Below are 20,856 nucleotides of genomic sequence, written 5' to 3'. Positions count from 1 at the left end.
TTTCTCCTGAAGAGCAGGGATTTAAATCTGTTTCTCCCACATCCTAGGTAAGTGCCTTAAATGCTATTGGACATAAGGGAGGTGACAGGAGCTCTTCTATTTTGTGAAGGGTGTTTAAGTCTCCTTGTGGATCTAGCCTGGAAGAAATTTGTGGCTGAAAGTATTCAGCAAATGCAACACAAATTCAGGAATAGTTTTGGGTCAACCAAATTGCATTTTTAGGTGAAAATATTAATCTGAAAAAGTCACCCACTCTAGTTGGTATACTAATTGTTAGTGCACTGCTGTCCAGAGTCTGCCATTCAGTTGCTTTGGGGAAATAAAGTTACTCACTTGTACTGTATTTCATTAAACAACATATTTATGGGTGCAGCTTAGTGGCAAACTGGAAAAAAATAAACCCTATTGAATAGCCACTAATGCACACTTTATTGTACAGCAATATGTAATAGACAACACGTGGTTCTTTTTAAACATATGTAGAAAATCACACAGTGGTTGGAATGATCTGTAGTTTTGAGGAGAAACAACAAGCACAAACACCACAGTTCTTGCAGTCATATTTGTAAACAGAATAAATCAAAGTTTCAAAACAACTGTTTCACACTATAGGGCCTGTTTATTTTATTGCACACTTTTTTAACACATAGTCCGTAATTAAACTTGGCACATAAAACTAAAGTTCACTGAATCTGCTCGCTATACAAGTATGAAAATAAATCTCTATTTTAAATACTTTGCTTCATATTCATTTAGAAGTCTGCACAGCATGGTTTATGCAAATGTTATTTGTTAGCCAATCATTTAACTACTAACTTCACATATATGCAGCGAGTGGGAAGTTAATTATAATCTGTATCTCTAAGGGCTGAAAATGTGAGTGACAGCGCACTCTTTACAACCTTCTGTGGCACAAATTGAACCTAAAATACAAGTGGTTTGGGTTTAAAAAAAATGAAATGCCAGGTAATAGTTAAACAAAAACAAAAACCTTCAGGCTATGATGTCAGATCTAAGCTAAGCAGCATTATGCCTGTCCGTGCATGGATGGGACATCTTTACTCAAATACCGAGTGCTGCAGGAAGTGATGTTGATAGATTAGTAGTTAGAGGAAACTATCACCTACTGTCTCAACACCTTGGGACATGGTGGTAGGGGACACTGAAATTGCAGGAGAAATGAGGTCTTAATCACTAGTGATGATCATAAGAATCATGTTTTTTTGTGGGACAGAATAAGAGATATTAACCCTGTTGTCCTCATCAAATTCCAATGTGGATAAATACATTGTACCTACCTCAACATCCATCTGCTATCTGTCAGAGTTGATATTCTTCACTTCCTGTACTACAATGTTTAGTATTGCTGTGAGTGTTAAACAGGAACCATGTTTAACCCCAGAGGTGGCTACACTTCAGAATATATAGGCTGCATAGCCCCAGCCTGTCAAAAAGCTTTGTACAAGGATCTTCTTGTGAACAGACCTCTATGCTGGCACAGAAGCCCACTGATGGAGTTCTCCACATGGGTGCAGGGGTCTGTCCACATGATGTTCCTTGCAGGATTGCCAAATTAGTTTTGTAATGTGCTTTGGGATCTTTTTGGATAAAGCGTGCTCTATGATCACAACAGTATTTGCTAAAATAAGAGGGAATTGTTCAATGAATATGAGAGAAGATATGTTTTAAATATGGTTTCAAGCAGTTAGATCATAACTACACTCTTGAGTAAGGGAAATAATACAGTAAATTTTAATAAGCAAGCAACTAAATAGTGCTAAATACATGAGAGATCCCTAGAAAAAAATCATTTGATCACCTGGATATTTAACAGCATCCCACAAAAACTGCTGCCTCAAAATACGTTTAACATGTGACCATTAAAAAAGGGAAAGACAATAAAGGACGAAAATAATACTTGTGTGTCAAGTGCATAAAAAAAATCTTATTTACAGATTCTGTTGGAAAAAAAACGTGAAAAGACGTTCCTTTAAAAATAAATATAGGCATTAAGATAACATAGCCACTGACTAACAAAACGACTTTGTGCAATAAATGAACAGCTTTAAGTACTGAACAAAATCATAGAGAAACACAAACACACACAATAGTACAGACATGCCAGAACATAAATCTGCTGTTTGCTGCCATATGTTTTAGGCAGTAGGCAAGACAACTTTTCAAAGCAAAACAAAAGAAAGACCTTATATAAATATTAGCTTTGATTTTTTTTTTAAAGGCAGTTATTTTAGCTTCTAAAATTAATAATTTCATTCCAAGCCCTCTTATTTTACCATGAATGCCATCTCATATTATGCCAATTGTCAGACTTAACGGGGGCCATCATTGCAGGATTTCTAAATAAGGCCTTGATCCTGCAAAGTGATTCATGGGAGCAGACTTTTACGCCTGCACACAGCCCCCACTGAAGTCATTGGAGCTCTGTATAGAAGCAGTCTCTGAATATGCATCATATTGCAGGAGCAGGGCCTGAACCGATGTGTTTCTAATAAATTGTGCATGCATACACACACTCTCTCTAATATTTAGGCCCAAATCCTACAATTGATTACAGTAGCACAGACCCTTATGCCTGTGTGGACAACCACTGAGTCAGAATGATCCCATCAGGGCTTTAAAAAACTGCTCTAGTGAATCTAATTGCAAAAGGGTGTTATAAAATGTAACTATGACAAGAGCTCTTCACACTGCTATGGCCAGTGAGCAAAATTCTGTCCAGAGCTGCACTCTCTGCAACTCCATTGCCTAGAATGAGTACAGAATTTGGCTCAGTGACACCAGATTTTCATTTCAAAGCCCTTTTTCTAAGAATTTATAAAAGTTGACCATAAAACACATTCCAGGATGAAATCTGGCTGACACTATTTTGACCATCACACTTTTTTAAAATTTTTAAAACAATTGTTTCAAGGTGTTTTTGCTTAGCTATAGCTCACACGAATGCAAAATAAAAAAGTCACATTGTTAAAAAAAATAGATTCAATTTATAAATTTTGGCAAAATACCTAGACACACACGTCCGGTCATTAAAATCAACAAGAACTGCCCAAGACACCAGTCCCACAGAGAGAACTGGGTGATCAGGCAACTGACATTACTGACTTCAGCTGTACTCTGTACAGGCACAGGACTCCATTCGCATGGTTTTCTTTCCAGGATTCGGGCATATCACATTAAATACATTTGGAAAAGCATTTACTGCACATGCACACAAACTACTTTCCATATGGATTTCGAATCTACTTTTTTAAAAAAGTACATCCCACAAATGCCTGTTTACAGGACCCAGATCTACAATGCCAAGAAGAAAATTTCTATGGAGTACGTAATGTCCTATTTTAAAACTGCCAAAATACTGTACATTTTGTACTTAATTGTACAACCCCAGGTTATTAAATCAGTAACACACTGGAATTTTAGATGTCTCAATAATCAATAAAATATACAAACTACATTTAAATAATATTAAGATGGTGAGTCATGCTAATAAGAAAAGCTAATAAATTCAAAAGTTCGATGCGACTTGGTCCTTTCCTATCTTTGGGGAGAAAATATTAGCCATATGCCAACCTTAGATTCCTAGCTCTGGGGCCCTGTCTTATATTTCTGTACACCTAAATCTCTCACTGAGGTCAATAGCATTCTTGGGTGCACACAAAGTGTCCCGTTCAGGGTTGTGCTGAACACCTTCAGCTTTCAAGCTCAGCATCTTCCAAAATCAGGCCCAACATATGAAAGGAGCCTCAGCTCAGGTTGAGTTACAGTCCTGTGGATCCATATTATTTCCCACAGAAGATGTGTGGAAAAGGCTCTACAGGACTGGGCCCTTAATATTAAATTGTAACTATTTAATATAGATGAAGACACTGTCTTCAAGACAGCTTCACCGCTGATGGGATTTCTCTTTTGAATACTAACATGACACAGTTTCATTACTTTAAAAAGTTCCTGCAGAATTTTCAAGGATAGCTTCTATTTCTCCTTCATTGTCAATGAAATCAAAGATAACCTGTGATTGTTCTGACTTTTCTCTCGCCTATTTTTTAAACAGGAAAGACAGCTATTATTGGGAAAAATTCTGGAGTGGCAGTAAGAGTGAGCAGAAGTTAAACACTGAATGAGCAATAACTTGAATTGAAATAAAGAGTTAATATGTTTCTAGCTTTCTTACTGGGAAGGTCAATTTCAAACAGATTAATGATTTGAAAGCCTATATATTGTCAGCATAGGCTTTAAGAAGCGAAAAGCTGGATTATGTTCCCTCTTGATCAAAGGAGCAGGCTTTGGAGGAGGAAATCTCCATGAAACCCTTGCAGAGCTCCACTCAACTCACTCCTTTGGAGGGGGGAGGCAGAATTAAGCCCTCCCTCCCTTCCCACTCATTTAAGAAACCCTGGATTCCCAATGATCCGCATGGAGCTCTTCCCCTTGACAGCAAAGCCAAGCTCCTGCTGGCCATGGCTGCCTCTGTAGAAAAATGGCTGCATTATCTTTTCTGCTTATATTCCATGGCCATATGCCTAGCTCGCCCACTCTTCTCCCAGCCTCTGTCATCTCCCCCACAACAGACTCAAGACCCACAGAGAGATTTCTGCCAGGTGGGGTAGGGTGGTGCTGCAGAAGTAGGTTACTCCTTACCTCTTCCATGTGTGATAAGGTAGATCTGTGTCCAAAGGTTCCCCTCAGCTCATGGATACTGTGGGGCATGATCCGGTCCCAAGTACATTTTCTTTTATGAGGCCAAAATATATGGAAATAATGGATGTGTCCATTTTATTTGGCATTATAGTCTCTTTGCCTTGCTGGAATAGCTCAGGATTAGTCACTTGAGGACAAAATCTCTGAGAAAACATAGCTTTAAAAGAATACCTAAAAACACAGATCTTTTTACCTGAAAAGGCATTTTTTTAAAAAACCCAGGTGATAAACTACCCTACTCTAGGGAAGTCCATATTTGATAAAATTAATATCAGTCACTGGCTATACTCTGTTGAAATGTAGTGGCTCAGAAAATATCTAATGTTGCTACAGCTAATATCCACTTTTTCACAGGTTTGAGGTAAGATCATAAAACTTCACTTAAGTCTGACACTAGGCAGACTGGTTGCAGCTTGAAACCTTTTTTAATATACACAAAAAAAAGGCTGAAATAGTTTGCTCAGCCACTAAGGGTCCTAATAGTACTCCCATTGAAGTCAGTGGGAGCTGTGCCATTTACTTTAACAGGAGGAGGACTGGGCCCCAAGGTTCTGATCCTGCAAATATCTATAAACATGAACTGGTTTTAATGGGACTACCTGCAGGAAAAGTGTCACTCACATGCCTAAATATTTGCAGGACTGGCCTTAAGTAAGGGAACAAAAGACTAAACAAAGTCACTAGGGTGTGATGCTTTTTTTGTACTCCTATTTTAATAATTATACTATAATAGTGTCATTTTTACATTAATGATTTTAGGCTTTGCGTTTAAAATATGTACTAAACTATGAGATTTTTAGAAAACTCAATAAAACCAATGTCTTGAATTTCAGAGAGAGATTGAGCAGCTCCCACTGACTTCAAGGGGAGTTATGAGTCCTCAGCCTTACCTTAATGAGAACAGTATTGCCTGATTTTTGGAAAGTGGCTCATGGTCAAGCCAACTGATTCCTTTAATAAAAATTTAATATGGAGTCCTGTGCATGTAGAGCAGCTAACAAATGGCTTAAGGCCTAAAGATTCACTAAGAAAACAGATGACGACAGACTCTTCTGTACTATTAGAGTCCATCACTTTAGCTGTCTGAATTGTCATATGTATCAATGGCAAACATTTGAAGAAACAAGAGGGAAGGGACAATTCACATTCCCCTATATTAAAGTAACAGTAACTGTCTCGTTTATAAACGAGCAGGAATTGCATCATTAATTCATCCCAGTGTTCCTAAATCCTGCAGATACTGTGACCTCTCTTGAGGTTGGAGCAGTATATAATTGGTCTTTTTGCTTTGCAGGATTCATGCAAGTATTTCCTCCATGTGGGATCAGACTTGAGTTTTGCTTTTCAGATGGACCACCATATATTTGCCGAGGTTTACTCAAAACTCACTAATTCACTTGAAAAAGTTCAAAAATTTGACAAGCCTTTTTGACAAACCTTGCAGGTTTGTAATGAAACTAGGTAAGTTTCAAGTGGCAGGGTGGTTTGTTGTGAATATTTCATACAGACATAATTGGACCTGCATTTCCTGTCCTAGGCAAAATTAGATGAAGTAATGATGGAATTTCCCCCTGGGTTCTGAATATCCTGGGTTTAACATAAAATTATTACAGTGTCTTCCGTTTGTGAAGCCTCTTTCACTTTATAAGGAAATATCTAGATGAATGAAATGAAAATACAGTACCGTATGTACTATCATCAATTCCTGGCAAAAGTAAAAGCCTTGATTCTGATCTCAGACCATCTTTAAACCAATGTAACTTCTTTGATTTTACTGACATACACTGATATAAGTGAGATCAAACCACAGCCTGCGAGGCTAGGCAAGTGCACCAGTGCAGAGCAGCAGAAAGTAGGAACTGAATTTCTCAAGTTTTGCAACTACTATATACATATAAATCCATATTAAGGAGAACACATTATGTAAATCCTTCATTTTTCATTTAAAAAAGACATAAAAATACAAAAGTAAAATTATTTAGGGCAGAAAGGGCGTTTGATATTTATATATTACAGCAGTTCTTCATTAGCATCGATTTTTTGACAGTTGGCTCAGCCAGGTTGGTTACGGACCCCGTGTCTTCATTGTCACTTCTTTTTCGCACTTCACTGTAAGACAGCAATGAAATAAATTACCAAGATACAGCCTGGGGAATGTATTTCTACTCAAAATATGTTACACAGAGCACTAAAAAGGAATGCACTGCCCACTGTCAGCCACTGCTTTGTAACGTAAATTCACAAACTGTCTAATAGGATAATTGTTTTTAGTTTATGAAATCAATGAAAGTATTGGGACTGAGTGAAATTCTCTACAGTTTCTGCTTTGGAATGGCAGCAATAATTCCATACAAAGTACAAAATTAGCACAAGGAAATAAGTATAGTTATGTGAAAACTATTAATTATATAACTCCAATTTGAGGTCTAAACAATGTTACGTTTTCCATTCCTTTTTAGCCCATTTTTTCTTTTATTTGTACCCCTCCTCATTTCACAGCAGAGGAAAGCATTAGGCCCTAGATATTCATATATTAAAAGTAAGAAACTATTATACAAATATAAATCTATTCTGAGAAATACAGCATATCGTTAGCCACTTTATTACAAAGATGCTTGTAATTGGTTTATCTGTACATATGATTTTCAATTTTGTACCAGTATTATTGTGTCTTGTAAAGCCTCAATTCTGCCACTCACTACTCAGACCAAGTAGTTCCATTGAAATCAGTTACTGACATCAATATGGTACTACTTAAAATGAGTAACTGTGGCAAATCAAACCCTAAGTACAGGTAACATGGGTCTGGAAGTCTAACTTTCCCATTGAAATGTTAAGTTAGAGATGATTACTTCCAGAAAATGAGAAATATTAATCCCTGAGTAGAACCATCCTTCTCAGACCAAACTGTTAGACAGCATCTGGTGCATCTGCCATTGCTTTCAATTACAGCAAATATTAACAGATCCCTCAGAAATGAACTTTCACTAAGCCAGTGAACAGACTGGTTAAAATCATATATTCAAGGTACTGGAAAGCAGATAGGCAAGATGGGAAGAGCAGTTTGTCCCCTCACAAAATTGAACTATTGTAATCAAATGTTGCCTGAAACATGTTTTTTCACCTGTGATTTAACATTATGTAACTGTGCTGTATGGCTTCACTAGAAATTTCTAACAGCACAATGCACTGTTGCATTCATAGCCAGGTTCCTGGAAACGAGTCATACAAGTTAACAATTAACTTTGTATTGACATTTGAATATAAATGAATGACTATACCTCTGCTACACCTGTTCTCACTGGACGTATAGGTATTTTTCCATTTTCTGACTGAACAGACAGCATTACTTCTTTCCAACAATCCAATTTTTTATTCAAGCTATTACCATTAAAAATACTGTAGCATGGAATAGACAAATATTGACCTTTCAAGTCAAAAGATTTGATTTTCCTATCAAGCTACAGAATAAAAACAAATAAATATGGTGAGCAATTGACTCCAGTTTGGAGCTCCATGTATTAAATGTAATACATATTGCTGATCCTTTAAAAATTATATATAATCATAATTAATACTAGTTTGGAAACTGTAGGAAAATTGCAATGTTTTAGTTAGAATTTATCAAGTATGTGCAAGCTTTGCTAGATGGGATTGTTTTATTTAATCCAGATTTTTGCAATTTAAGTGTCTTCGGAAAAAATTTACATTCAGTAGACATCAAGGAAAATGTATGTGATTAAAATTGTCTGTAGCAAAATCATGTATAATGATACAAAACCAAACGTGTCTTCAGTGTATGAAAAGATTAAAAGAATAAATGCATGTATCTCATTAGAAAGTATCATTTATCAACCAGAGACATTTTTAAAAGAATGGGATCCATATTTGAGCTCCACTTTAACATAATTTTGTCTGTAAATATGTTAATATTGTTTTCTTGTTTGTGGTGCAGATTTTTTAAAGTCTTTCTGGCCACTCAGTAGAAGACTTAAGAGAGGCAATTCTGCAACAGAAAGCTTCAAAAACAGACTCCAATGAGAAACTGCTGAGCTTGAATTAATATGCAAACGAGATACCATTAACCTGGGTTTGAATAGAGACTGGGAGTAGCTGAGTCATTACACATATTGAATCTATTTCCCCATGTTAAGTATCCTCACACCTTCTTGTCAACTATCTAAATGGGCCATCTTGATTATCACTACAAAAGTTTTTTTTTCCTCCTGCTGATAATAGCTCATCTTAATTAATTAGCCTCTTACAGTCTGTATGTGTGTATATTTATATATTTTCTTACTATATGTTCCATTCAATGCATCCGATGAAGTGGGCTGTAGCCCACAAAAGCTTATGCTCTAATAAATTTGTTAGACTCTAAGGTGCCACAAGTACTCCTGTTCTTTTTGCGGATACAGACTAACACGGCTGCGACTCAAACTTATTCAAGTATGAATCCTGTTTTACATTTATTTTTAAAGGTTTTACAAGGCACACATTTTATTTAAAGTCTCGTTTTGATCTTAGTTGATTCCAGTAGAACAATTTTCAATGTCAAATATCTATATTCTATAGAGATATATTTATATACAGATACACACATAATATAAGTGTTTAGAATATAGATATTTAACACTGAAAATTGTTCTACTGGAATCAACTAAGATCAAAATGGACTCTATAAATAAAATAAAATACATGCCATGTAAAACCTTAAGAATGAATCTTGTTTTACATTTATTTATAAAGTTACTGTAATACATATTAACCAACAAAGCTAATATTTGATATTAGAAACGTGACTACATACCGAGCAAGATGAAGAACTGCTTCTACAATATTAGATCCATCTTTAGCACTTGTTTCACAAAATAGTGCATTGTAAGTCTGCCAGAAGAAAATAAAAGGATCAGATACATTGTCTATTGGACAATTAGGTCTAAATGTTTACTGCAAATTATTTCCTCGGAAAATTTAAGAACTACTGAAGAGCAGATTTAACAAATTAAAGTGAACAGGATTTCTTGGTCCTTTTTATACTTTGTAGATGTTAGTTTTAATACTACAGTAACAACATTTATTTTTGGTTTTATAGCTTTTTAAACTTAAGAACTTTTAAGATATGTAACTGATTCAGGAACAAATCCTGGTCCCAAGGTCCAGCCTGAATAATCTTGTCTGCAAGGCTACAAACCAGCAACAGAAGCTTCGAAGCTGTTACTGGAGCTTACATTCTACCTATCATATTTCCAGAACCCCTAAAACCTTGGTATTTAACTAGTACTAGCTACATCATCATCCACAGCTCTAGGCCCACACACCTTTGCACAGAGAATGGCCAAGGATTCTGCACTGTCACAGATCTAACAACTGAGCAAACTCTTGCTCCACTGCTGGCTAGCCATAAAACCCTGCCCGCGGTGGTGTGGGGAATCCCATAAAGCACAGCTCCACAGCAACCAGCATGTTCAGATCCCCTGTACAAGTGCCCAGAATCTTTCTTTTGTTTTTCTATGCAACAAATAATGCCAAAACTGCTGCAGTCATGGCTAGAGAGTGGTGCAGAATTACTCTTAGGCCCAGATCCTCAAAGGTATTTAGATGTCCACATTCTACTGATTTCAAAGGGAGGCAGGCAGCTAAAACCTTAGATAATCTGGAAACCAAAATACTTCAACTTCAGAACATCTATGTACAAGAGAAGCAGAAGCTAGTTTCCTCACATCCTCTCACTAATGTGCCTCACACTTGTAGTAGAGTACAAAGATGAACTCATGCTGAGTGGGCAAGATCAGTCTCATACTTAGGGTAACCAGATGTCTAGATTTTACAGGGACAGTCTCGATATTCGGGACTTTGTTTTATGTAGGTACCTATTGCCCCCCACCCCGTCCTGATTTTTCATACTTGCTATCTGGTCACCCTACTCAGACTCATGAATTTCTTGACCAATTTTCTCAGAATGTCAACCATGTGCCAGTTTGTGATGACGACACTGGACTGAGACAGCTAACTCATTTCACAAAGACTAGCAAATAGCCATTATCTGGTGACATTTTTCAACCTCAGCAAGTATGCACTAACCATTCAAGGCCAAATTCCATCTTGGTGACCATAAAATGAAAGACTCTTTGCCTCACAATTATTTTTGTGAATTATCCAGACCTCATCTTAAAGTTTTTAAGGGCAGTTAAATTTGAAACAATTAGATATACGTCTTACCATGGCCAATTTTTCTCCATAGTTGATTGGTACACATTTTTGTCCTTGTTCTGAAACTGTTTGGCGAAGATCTGCCTTGTTACCCACCATCATGATTGGAATATTCTCGTGAGTTGCATCCTGTAATAAATATATAGTTTATTTACCTTTGAAAAATTCTGAATACAAAAAAAGGTCAAATATATCAGCAGGTTATTGGAGCACACATCATATTAATTACTTCACCACCAAAACACCTAAAAATAATGTAATGCTAACACAAGAAATGGTAGATAGTTAAAATATGCTGAACACCAGTCATGCTGAACACTTTGCAGATAAAACAACCTACACTATGTCTTAAAATAGCCATCTTAATAGTGAGTCTATCAAGGAGTGAATGCATTTCCAACAAGAATTGTATTTGCTAGATAACTCTTATGGAAATTAACACTATGCCCATTATGGCTCAAAAAAGACACATTTGACTTGAAAAAGGTATAGATAAGGGCAACAAAAATGATTAGGAATACAGAACTGCTTCGATTGGAGGAGAGATTAAAAAGACGGGGACTGTTCAGTTTAGAAAAGAGATGATAAGTGGGGGATATGATAGAGGTCTATAAAATCATGAATGGTATGGAAAAAATAAATAAGGAAGTGTTATTTACCCTTTTGCATAACATCAGAACTAGGAGTCAACTGATAAAATTAATTGGCAGTGGACTTAAAACAAACATAAGGAAATATTTCTTCACATAGCGCAGAGTCTGCCTGTGGAACTCATTGCTATGGGATGTTGTGAAGGCCAAAAGTTTAACTGGGTTTAAAAAAAAATAGATAAGTACATAGAGGACAGGTCCATCAATGGCTGTTAGCCAGGATGGTCAGGACTGTAACCCCAGGCTCCAAGGGTCCCTAAATCTCCAACTTCCAGAAGCTGGGACTGCACAACAGGACGGATCACTAGAAATTGCCCTGTTCTGTTCATTACCTCTGAAGCATCAGGCACTGGCAATTGTCAGAAGACAGGACACTGGGCTAGATAGGTAACTGGTCTGAACCAGTATGACCATTCTTATGTTATTTTATATGACACAATTACCCCTAGAAACAGGGGCTAATTCAATTTCCATGATAAAAAAAAAAAAGCATTCTTTCTAAGAGGGAAATGAAATTTAATTCTAATCACCTTCCTTTCTATTAAACACCTTTGGGCGAAGGGGGGAAGCCCTTTTTATTAAATGCAAATTAGTATTCAGGTAACACAAAAGGGTAATAATAAGATAAAGCTAGAGGGGAAAACACTGCTGTGGATTATTGGAAAGATGTTGGTTGTACAGAAAGAAACACACTGTACTGTGGCAGAGACCACAAGGAAAATTGAGCTTGCTCCTGTAAAGTATTTGAAATGGGTGAGTATTGCATTTTCAGATCAAAGGGAATTGAGATAGTCAGACAAGATGGGGGGGATAAGATGAGGGGAACAATATGAAATGGTTGATTACATGGTATTTTGTGATACCAAACACCACATTTCATCACATTTAATGGGAGCCCAGAAGCTTGTGTCAGGATTTAGTTTACTCTCTTTTGTCCTGAGAGCTGTGCATTTAACTTGCATTACTAGTGGAAACTGCATGTTGGCCAATTCTGCAACACAACCACCTTAATGTAGATTTAAAAACAAATAAAACAAGTATCCCTAAAAGGATTCCATGGTTCTGACCCATACCAGAGTTCTCCCAATGGAAATGCCCATTTCCTAATTAAAAAAGTATTAAAAATGACTACATAGTAAGTGTACTTTGCAAATTTCATACAGTTAAGTTCTTACCTCAATCATATCCACCCATTCTCGTACATTAAGAAAACTCTTTTCACATGTCACATCATACAACAGTAACACGCCATCTGCTCTTCTGAAGTATGACTTGGCAATACTTCGAAATCTTTTAGAAAAAATGATGTTTGAAACATTTTAAACACAGTTTTAGTATTACTATAATAATGAATCATTATTGTATTAGCTTAGTCTGATAATTACATGTCTCCCTCACAGCCTTCTTAAGAAAAATGTGACAAACTTGCATGCATTACTGAATTCATATAAAGGTTTCTCCAAATTATTTATGCACTTCTATAAACACTCCATTAAAACTTGCAGTATCCTATACTGCAATCAGACAACACTTCACAGTAAACAGCTATGTACATGAAGGACACCTTCTTTACACTGGAGTTTCAATGATATGGTAGCATGTTTATGTTCCTGCACGAGAGGCAAAGTTCATAAACACAGTGGGCCAAATTCATTTCTCGTATAACATCTCTGAAGTCAATAAAATGGGTGTGGAATATGAAACCAATGGATTTACAACAGGGATGACTCCCTCAATTATAGACTCCCTCCTCCCTCTTTTCTGTAAACGTACAGCGGCCTGCTCCAAAACTAAGATTACTGACAAGGCTTTACATTGCACATTTGAGATTCTTCACATAATGATGAAGAATGAGTGGGCCAAATATATCTTTTAACTTCCTATTCCACAAAATACACTAACTTTACTCAATGCAGAAATAGATAGCATGCTCAATACAAATTCTACTGAAGTGAATGGAAAGATTATAACTGACTTCAGTGGAATTAGACCAGGCACCTTAATATACACACAACTGTGTCAGCTAAAATGTATTGGCTCTTTGCAGTCCAGGATCTCATGAGATTTTATAGGGTTTATAGAACTACACAGATAGTTTAAAAATTCATTTATGTGAGTTCAGCAATTTGTGCAAGTTTATCATGCTTCTCTTAAAAAGACTTTGGATACTACAGAAGAGACAACTGACTGTGCTCAACGGGAATCAAGGTCAAGGACCCTAATAGGAATTTAGGTCATTGAACACCTCATAAGACTGAGCCCTTACAAATAGCAAAAGTAAGGAAGGGACTGAAAGTAAAAATAGGAGAAATAATGTGGACAAGAAACTGTTACAATTTTTCTTACAACTAGGAAAAAAGCCAGATGCTAATACAAATTCTTCACTAAGAAACAAGTCAATTCACATCGACATCCTAATAATCTGTTGAGCATTACTAACCTCTCCTGTCCTGCTGTGTCCCATAGCTGGAGCACTGTAGGTTCTCCATCAACAACCAGCCTTTTCATTTGAAAATCAACTCCTTTAAAAAGAAAAAAAAAGTGTACAAAACTAGTCAGTGGACATAATATTGGCTTTGATTTAAGAACTACATTCATACTATTACCAACATAATTACAAATGAATAGTAGTGTAAAATATTTCAAATAATAGGCTGTAACAGCCGTTTCAAATTAGATGCCATTTAGTACATTGTAAGAGAGCTCAAAAAGTTCAGGCACCCCAAAAAAATGCTGTAACTCCTCCCCCCCCCATGTATTACGGTGCATAATCAATTGGTTCTTTTCGCCGGGAGGGGGGGGGGAAGAGGGGGAATTAAAATATGCTCTCATGAATTTACTCAGGAGTATTGATGCAAATTTCACATCATAAACAAAAAGCTCCACATATGTTACACTATAAAAGCCTTTTACAGAAAGACAGAAAATATTTTGTATAGTAGACCTTATTCCAGACAAGGAGCAAACAAAAACAAAACAAAAAATCAGAACACACAAACATACAAGTGATTTGATGGGCAGACAAAAAAGTCAAGCTTTGAACTTAATAGAACTACAGTAGTTCATGGATGCGATGATATAGATTGGACTGTTGAGACCTCCAAGCTTGTTAAAATCCCTCCAACTGCATTTGAATTAGAGCTATTCCAGGCTTCAAGAACACTTTGAAGACGAAGGGATGAAGACAAAATGATATGAAAAAGGATAGACACGAGGGTTAGGATCCTTAAGTGTCCCCCTTCTGCCTGTCTACTCATAAGGCTGTTTCGGATTCTGGGAGGGTTTGATACATGCAAAGACCTAGATAATAAGAGGTATTGGTAGAGAGGAAGCAGTTCCGAGTATAAGTATTCTTTGGAGAAAATAAGTTACTGTTTGGAGAAAGTAAGTAAGAGTGGGTGTGGCAAGGCTCCCCTCTCACCTGACTAATTGGAGATGAGCTGGGAGAAGGGGACTAGCATATGTGTTGCCTCCCCTGAAGGATGACACCAGAAGGAGAAAGTTTGCCTGCTGAACCCTCCTAGCATGAGGATCAAAGGACTAATTAGGGGAAGAGAGTCAGTTGGAGGAGAATCCGGCTGAGGCACCACTGGTGACCTAAATGAGGATGTACTCCAGATGAGGGACTCCTGGCTTAAGGAGATAATCAATAACTTCTGAATTATCCAGCTCTAGGGAGAAGGCTGGGGATCCTACTTTAAGGAGAGACAGAGTGATTTCTTGAAGTACACCCCGCTCCAGGAGGAGAGCTGGGGGTTCCACTCTTAAGCAGAGAGACCTGTAATTGCCTAAATTATAACCCTGCTCTAAGGCGGGAAGCTGAAGACTCCTGATTTGAGGAGGGACAGAAAGTGACAATTTAAAGTCCAGTTCCAGAAAGGGGGCTGGGAGAGCTCCTGAAGAGGAGCAAGAGACTCTTATATAGATTCAGAGTGGGCATAAACTGGAGCAACTAACAAAGGGAGTTAAACTTTGTAGAAAAAGTCTTAATAAAAATCAGACTCCAGGACAAGGGTACGTGGTTTTGAACCAACCTAATTGACTGAAAGAATCCCAGGAGCCCTGAGTGCACTGCAACTGCAGGGCCATGAGGAGCCACATGGGGGTTAGCAATCATAGCAGGAAAGAGAAAAGATAATGGAAAACTGAAAGAGAATTTTTTTGTAAAGTCAGTTCCAGGATCCTGATACTGCAGCGCCTCCACACTGATTTTAACAGGGGAGGTCTTTGTGCAGTGTGTGTTCAGGACATGTTTTATAGAGATAACTAAATGGTCCTGTTTCCCCCAACCTAATACATATTTAGGCACCCATATGCTTTAGATCTCAAATCCTTACCCAGAGTTGCACTGGTGTTTCCTCGAAATTCATTCTTGCAAAGTCTCATAAGGAAACTGGATTTCCCTACTGCTGCATCCCCAGCAAGAACTATCTTGTAAGCCTTCTCTGAATTAGGGTATTTCAGGTTACAGTCTATTGTGTCTGTCTAAAAGCAAAAAGAGCCCACCAAATCCATATTAAAAATGAAAACAAATTGCAATATCGTTATGTATATCAAACTAAAATATAAAATTGCTCTGGACTGGTTACCTGTGGAGAGAGGGCAGGGAGACACCTCCTTGTTGAAGCACTAGAGCTGCTTCGACTGACTGGTTGTGAGGGTTTCCAATCTTCTGCTGTACTGCTGTTGTCAGGACTATGAGCCTCTTCATCCCTGATCTCTGGAACCTGCAAGTACCAGCAAATGTTATGTTACTATTTTTGTAATATCTCAATTCAGAAAAAGAATAGTGCTTTGAAGTGTTAGGTATCTTGGATTTTTTTCCCCAAAACAAATATCTTTCTCTACTCTAGTGTTCTCAAGAACAATCATTGCCAAATGCCCAGTACTCATAAACAACCCTACAACATCAATCTGGTTTCCAGATGTAATAGGAGTAAAAGATTTCAGTAAGGAAATATTCAGATTCAAAGGGATTATAAGAAACAGTGCAAAAAAATTACTTCAAAAGTTATGAAATACTTCAACTAGTTTGAGCCACCAACTCCTCAATTAAACAAAGTCACAGCACTTGACTTTAATTGGTACCCTTAGTAGCATTCTCAACACAAAGACCAGGGACTGAAGAGTCAGGGAGACTGAGCTACTTGGGAGTCAGGAGGCCAGTATTCTATACCCAGCTCTGTCACTGCCTCACAGTAAGTCACAACATCTATCTCCATTTCAGTTTCCTCTTTAGTTAAATTAAGACAACAATGCTTTCCTATGTTGTAAAGTTTTTTGAGATCTCTGCATGTAAAATGTTGTAAGCTTTAATCTATTATTATTATTCTCCTCTTTCCACATCACTGCCAAGGCACATTGGCAGGATGTATTCCCTCTATTGTATCTGTTTTGTTGATAAGAGGACGACTTTAATCTTCAGGGCTAACAATTTATCAACTTTCACAAATATTAAATTCACTTTTACAAACTTACAAAAAGATATAGGGTCATTAATGAGCCTATACAACCAGTTAAAATAGGACTGTTTTTAAATCACAGAGTGTTCCCTTAAGCATCCCACAAAAATATCCTATTAATTCTGTTTTAATGCTTATAGCCCAGGTAAAGACAATTTAGGTTCCCTGACTCATATGAAAAGATCAATTTCACTTTACAAACAGGGGGCTAATTTTGCCTCCAAACAAAAGGTATCTCTTAGAAATGCAGTAAGACTGGAGCTTACATCTGTATCAGAAGCATCACCAACAGAACTGTCCTGCATACAGTGTGGCTTTTGAAAACTTCTTTGATGTCGCCATTCCATTTCTGAATCATATTCATTTGAGTCTCTCAAGGTAGACAAACCACTGTCAAAGCAGCTTTCAGACAAGCTATCAGCATCACAGTTTATCCTTTGCAGAGGGTCACAAAGGGCTAAACACTCATCTTCATCCACATAGGAAGAACGAGATGATCTGGTGACAAAAGTGGGGGGAAATATGCTTTTTACAGGACCCAACAAAAGAAGACATTTCAGCTACACATTTTATTGCCCTTTACTGAAAGAAGGATCTCTATTTTTTTAATCTCCAATAAATGAGTTCCTTAATTTAGGCCCTTAGAAGTGAGCACCCAAACAGTTCATCTAACATGCCATGGTGAGGATGTTGTAGTTATTCAAAGCCTGGCATAATGAGTTATTCTTAAATCCAAAAGGAAATGGTTGTTTAAAAAATTGAACATTGTACCAGGAACATATTAAAAATAGGGCAGTAGAGATGTTAGTGCATCCCAGGACCTGGAAGATGGTCTCGATATACTGAACCTGAATGTAAATGGATGTATCCAGGTTTTAGCTCATAATTTATTGGCCTGCAAATATCTGTGAATATGAAAAAGGAGGCAACAGAAATCACAAGCTCAGCAACAGTAGAAGAAGCAGTGCAGAAATGTGTTCAGTTCCAGTTTTGGTTGTCCTACACATAATCTTTAGCGTAACAGCAGAAACAACTGGTTTCTCCTAAGTATGGGCTTGACTCTCCCCTCCTTTCCAAGCCAATGTTCCCCTTTGATTCTCTTTCCTTTTCCAAGGCCATCTTTGTTTTGCTTTGGGTGCCATGACAGACAATAGGATACTCAAATGGCAATAGTGCTTGAAGTAAAAGTGACTCACTGTCTTTGCTTTTTAAGTTAATTTGTACAAAAAGGGGAAAGGAAACTAGAGAGAGAAATGGAGGGAGGGAGGACAACCTTCAAAAAAGGTATTACGGTCTCCAGCCCCTATCTGCATCAAGCAGGGACAGGAGCAAATAAAAGTAAAGTGGGGTAGAAAATGCCTGAAAGTAGTGTTCTATCTTATAGGAGTGGAGATGCAGGACATCTCAGTTGCAGCTAATATAGCCAATGGCAGCATTGTTCCTTGTAGAGTTTTGTTGCCAGGTGATCTGAGCACTAGTGTGCAGCATGGAGATGCAGCCTTCTGTGGGGCTGGAGTTTCTATTCATTGGGATTCACAGGGTTGCCAACTCCCATATAATTCCTAGCCACTACTGGCCAGCAAGGGCCATTACAGGGACTATTTTCTGTTGCAACAACTTCAGAACTATCTATTTCCATGCTCCCAGGGTAATGAGTTTTCATTCAAATACTCATGATCTTGGTTTTGGAATACCACAGTAGTACAGTAGTACTATTTGTATTTATGCACATAGCCTATAGAAAATCACTGATATACCTGTATGAACAAAGGGTGCAAACTGTAGCAAAGTTAAGAGCATTAAGCATAAATAACCTCAGGCAGAGGACTACATTAGTCAAATTTTCAAAATCAGTAAATCACGTATTCAGTGTTGGGAATCCATACATGCTTAAGGCAACTTAATTTGAGAGACGTTATATGACCAGAGAAAAGAAAAATATATTTACTATTGCAAATGTCTTAAAAGCAACGTTAGAATCCAAACGAGCACCCAGATTTCTTAACACTGATCTAATGTTTCTTGTATGATACGAAGTGTTGAAAATGGACAAGCATTTTGGGAACAGAAGTTCATCTCTCTCTAAATACTGCTAAACCATACCTGCCAGGAATGAGTTTTACCCCTGGCACATGTACTTTCGAAGAAGTCAATTTTTCCACTTTAGATTGGAATACACTAGATTGCACAGAATAGCAGGTTTGTTTAATGCTCTCAGAGAAGGACATCTCTCAGGCCTGCTAAATAGACTTCTTCCTTCCTTCCTTCACCTCAGAAAATTACTCCATTTAATGTGCAACTTAGTAAGGGACATCTCCTTTCAAATATACAGAGGATCCAACAAGAGGGAACCTATTTTTTCTGCGTTCAGCAGAAGGATAGTTTGTTGCAATCAGAATTTTATAGCCTGCAAACAAGTCTCCAACATGAAGACAGCAGATTCAATAACAGTATTGAATTAATGATATATTTGGATATCATTAGTGTAAAATGAAAGCCAATTTAATGTTTACAAAGGATTATCAACTCACTGCCAAAATATATATTTAACCATATAAAGGCCCTAATATAGATCTATATGCAGTTTGAGTACCAAAGGGGGGGGGAGGGGAAGCAAAAAATCTGTCATTTAAGAAAGAAAACACATTTTTCACTGCAGTTCTGGCTAACTCCAAAGAGAATGCATCAGGCCAGTAAAATGGTATGACCTACAGCCTGATCCAAAGCCCAGTGAGGTCAATGGGAGTATTTCCATTGATTTCAGTGGGTTTTGGATCTAGAACTTACAGCCAATAAAACAAAGTAGACAGTTAGTTGCTTTGACCATTTAATAGGTTAGCCCAAGAATTTTTGAAGCTGAAAATTAATTAAATGGTCTTATCCTCTCTAGACATCCCATTCTGCAAAGTGCTGAGCAAAAGTGCTGAGCACACTCACTTAACTGGGATTTCATTGAGAGATGAGGATTTTTAACCCCTTGAAGAACTAGGCCCTCATACACTGATAGAAGTTATTACACAGGGGACACCAGCTATACAGGTTAAAGATTTGGAAAAAACAGTGCTGTCTCTTTTAAGTACTGAAGGGACCATTTAAGAATGGTCCATATTAGAATCATGTTTTGTAAGGCTTGGTCTTGCTGAGTTTCTTGAGTTGGAACTGAGAAAAGACAGAACAGGCTGTTTAACTCTGTCATTTTGTATTAAGTATTTGGCTGTTTGAAGACATGTATAATTGTCCATCCTTATGCTATAATTTAAGTAAAAATGTACCAGGCCTACCTGTCATATCGTGGATTTTGAGGAGACTGGCCACCATTACATTTGGGGCTGTTTCTAGTAATTGTATTCCCCGGAGAGATGTTTGTTAGACGCTGTAATAGATGAGCAGAAAGGTCTATAAATATCTTGTTGTACATGTGTGTTTGTCTTTTTGTACATGTGGGACTACAGCCATCACAACTAACCCTGCTGTATGTTATGATGTAAATCCAACCTTTTCTTTTCCTTATCCTTTAGAACAGGACTGGATGTCAACATGTATATATGTCCAACATATTACATTCAAATATGTAATGTTTGGGGTCCATAATGTCATCCTACTTCTGGAGTTATTGCTGCCTACTCAACTATCAAGCAGCAATGGGATTTCTGAGAGAGTGAAGTGGCTGGTATGTATAACAGTGTCATTTGAGCAAGTGACCTAATTCCATGAACTATAATACAGTCTTCTAGAAAAGCAGTATTCTGGGGAATGACCAACGATTTCGCTCTCATTTTGGAAGAGCCACCAGTTAGAATATGTAGGTGGTC

General features: G+C 37.4%; 1 protein-coding gene across 1 annotated transcript in view; it reads right to left on the bottom strand.

The window, feature by feature from the left end:
* Window positions 1–418: 418 nt before the first annotated feature.
* RASEF (RAS and EF-hand domain containing) overlaps window positions 419–20,856 on the bottom strand; it is a 52,573-nt gene continuing 32,135 nt past the window's right edge. The window contains exons 9-17 of the mRNA XM_084629292.1: window positions 20,326–20,417; window positions 17,311–17,542; window positions 16,172–16,309; window positions 15,920–16,067; window positions 14,023–14,104; window positions 12,758–12,872; window positions 10,942–11,061; window positions 9,530–9,606; window positions 419–6,828 (exon numbers count right to left, since the gene is read on the bottom strand). Of these exons, the coding sequence (XP_084485418.1) occupies window positions 6,723–6,828; window positions 9,530–9,606; window positions 10,942–11,061; window positions 12,758–12,872; window positions 14,023–14,104; window positions 15,920–16,067; window positions 16,172–16,309; window positions 17,311–17,542; window positions 20,326–20,417 (1,110 nt within the window). The 3' untranslated portion in view covers window positions 419–6,722. The remainder of the gene's footprint in view (window positions 6,829–9,529; window positions 9,607–10,941; window positions 11,062–12,757; window positions 12,873–14,022; window positions 14,105–15,919; window positions 16,068–16,171; window positions 16,310–17,310; window positions 17,543–20,325; window positions 20,418–20,856) is intronic.

The sequence above is a fragment of the Lepidochelys olivacea genome, assembly GCF_965140295.1.
Source record: "Lepidochelys olivacea isolate rLepOli2 genome assembly, chromosome: 5".
NCBI classification, from domain to species: Eukaryota; Metazoa; Chordata; order Testudines; family Cheloniidae; genus Lepidochelys; species Lepidochelys olivacea.
Note: the sequence above shows the minus strand (reverse complement) of the source record. Positions and strands in the feature narration are given on the sequence as shown.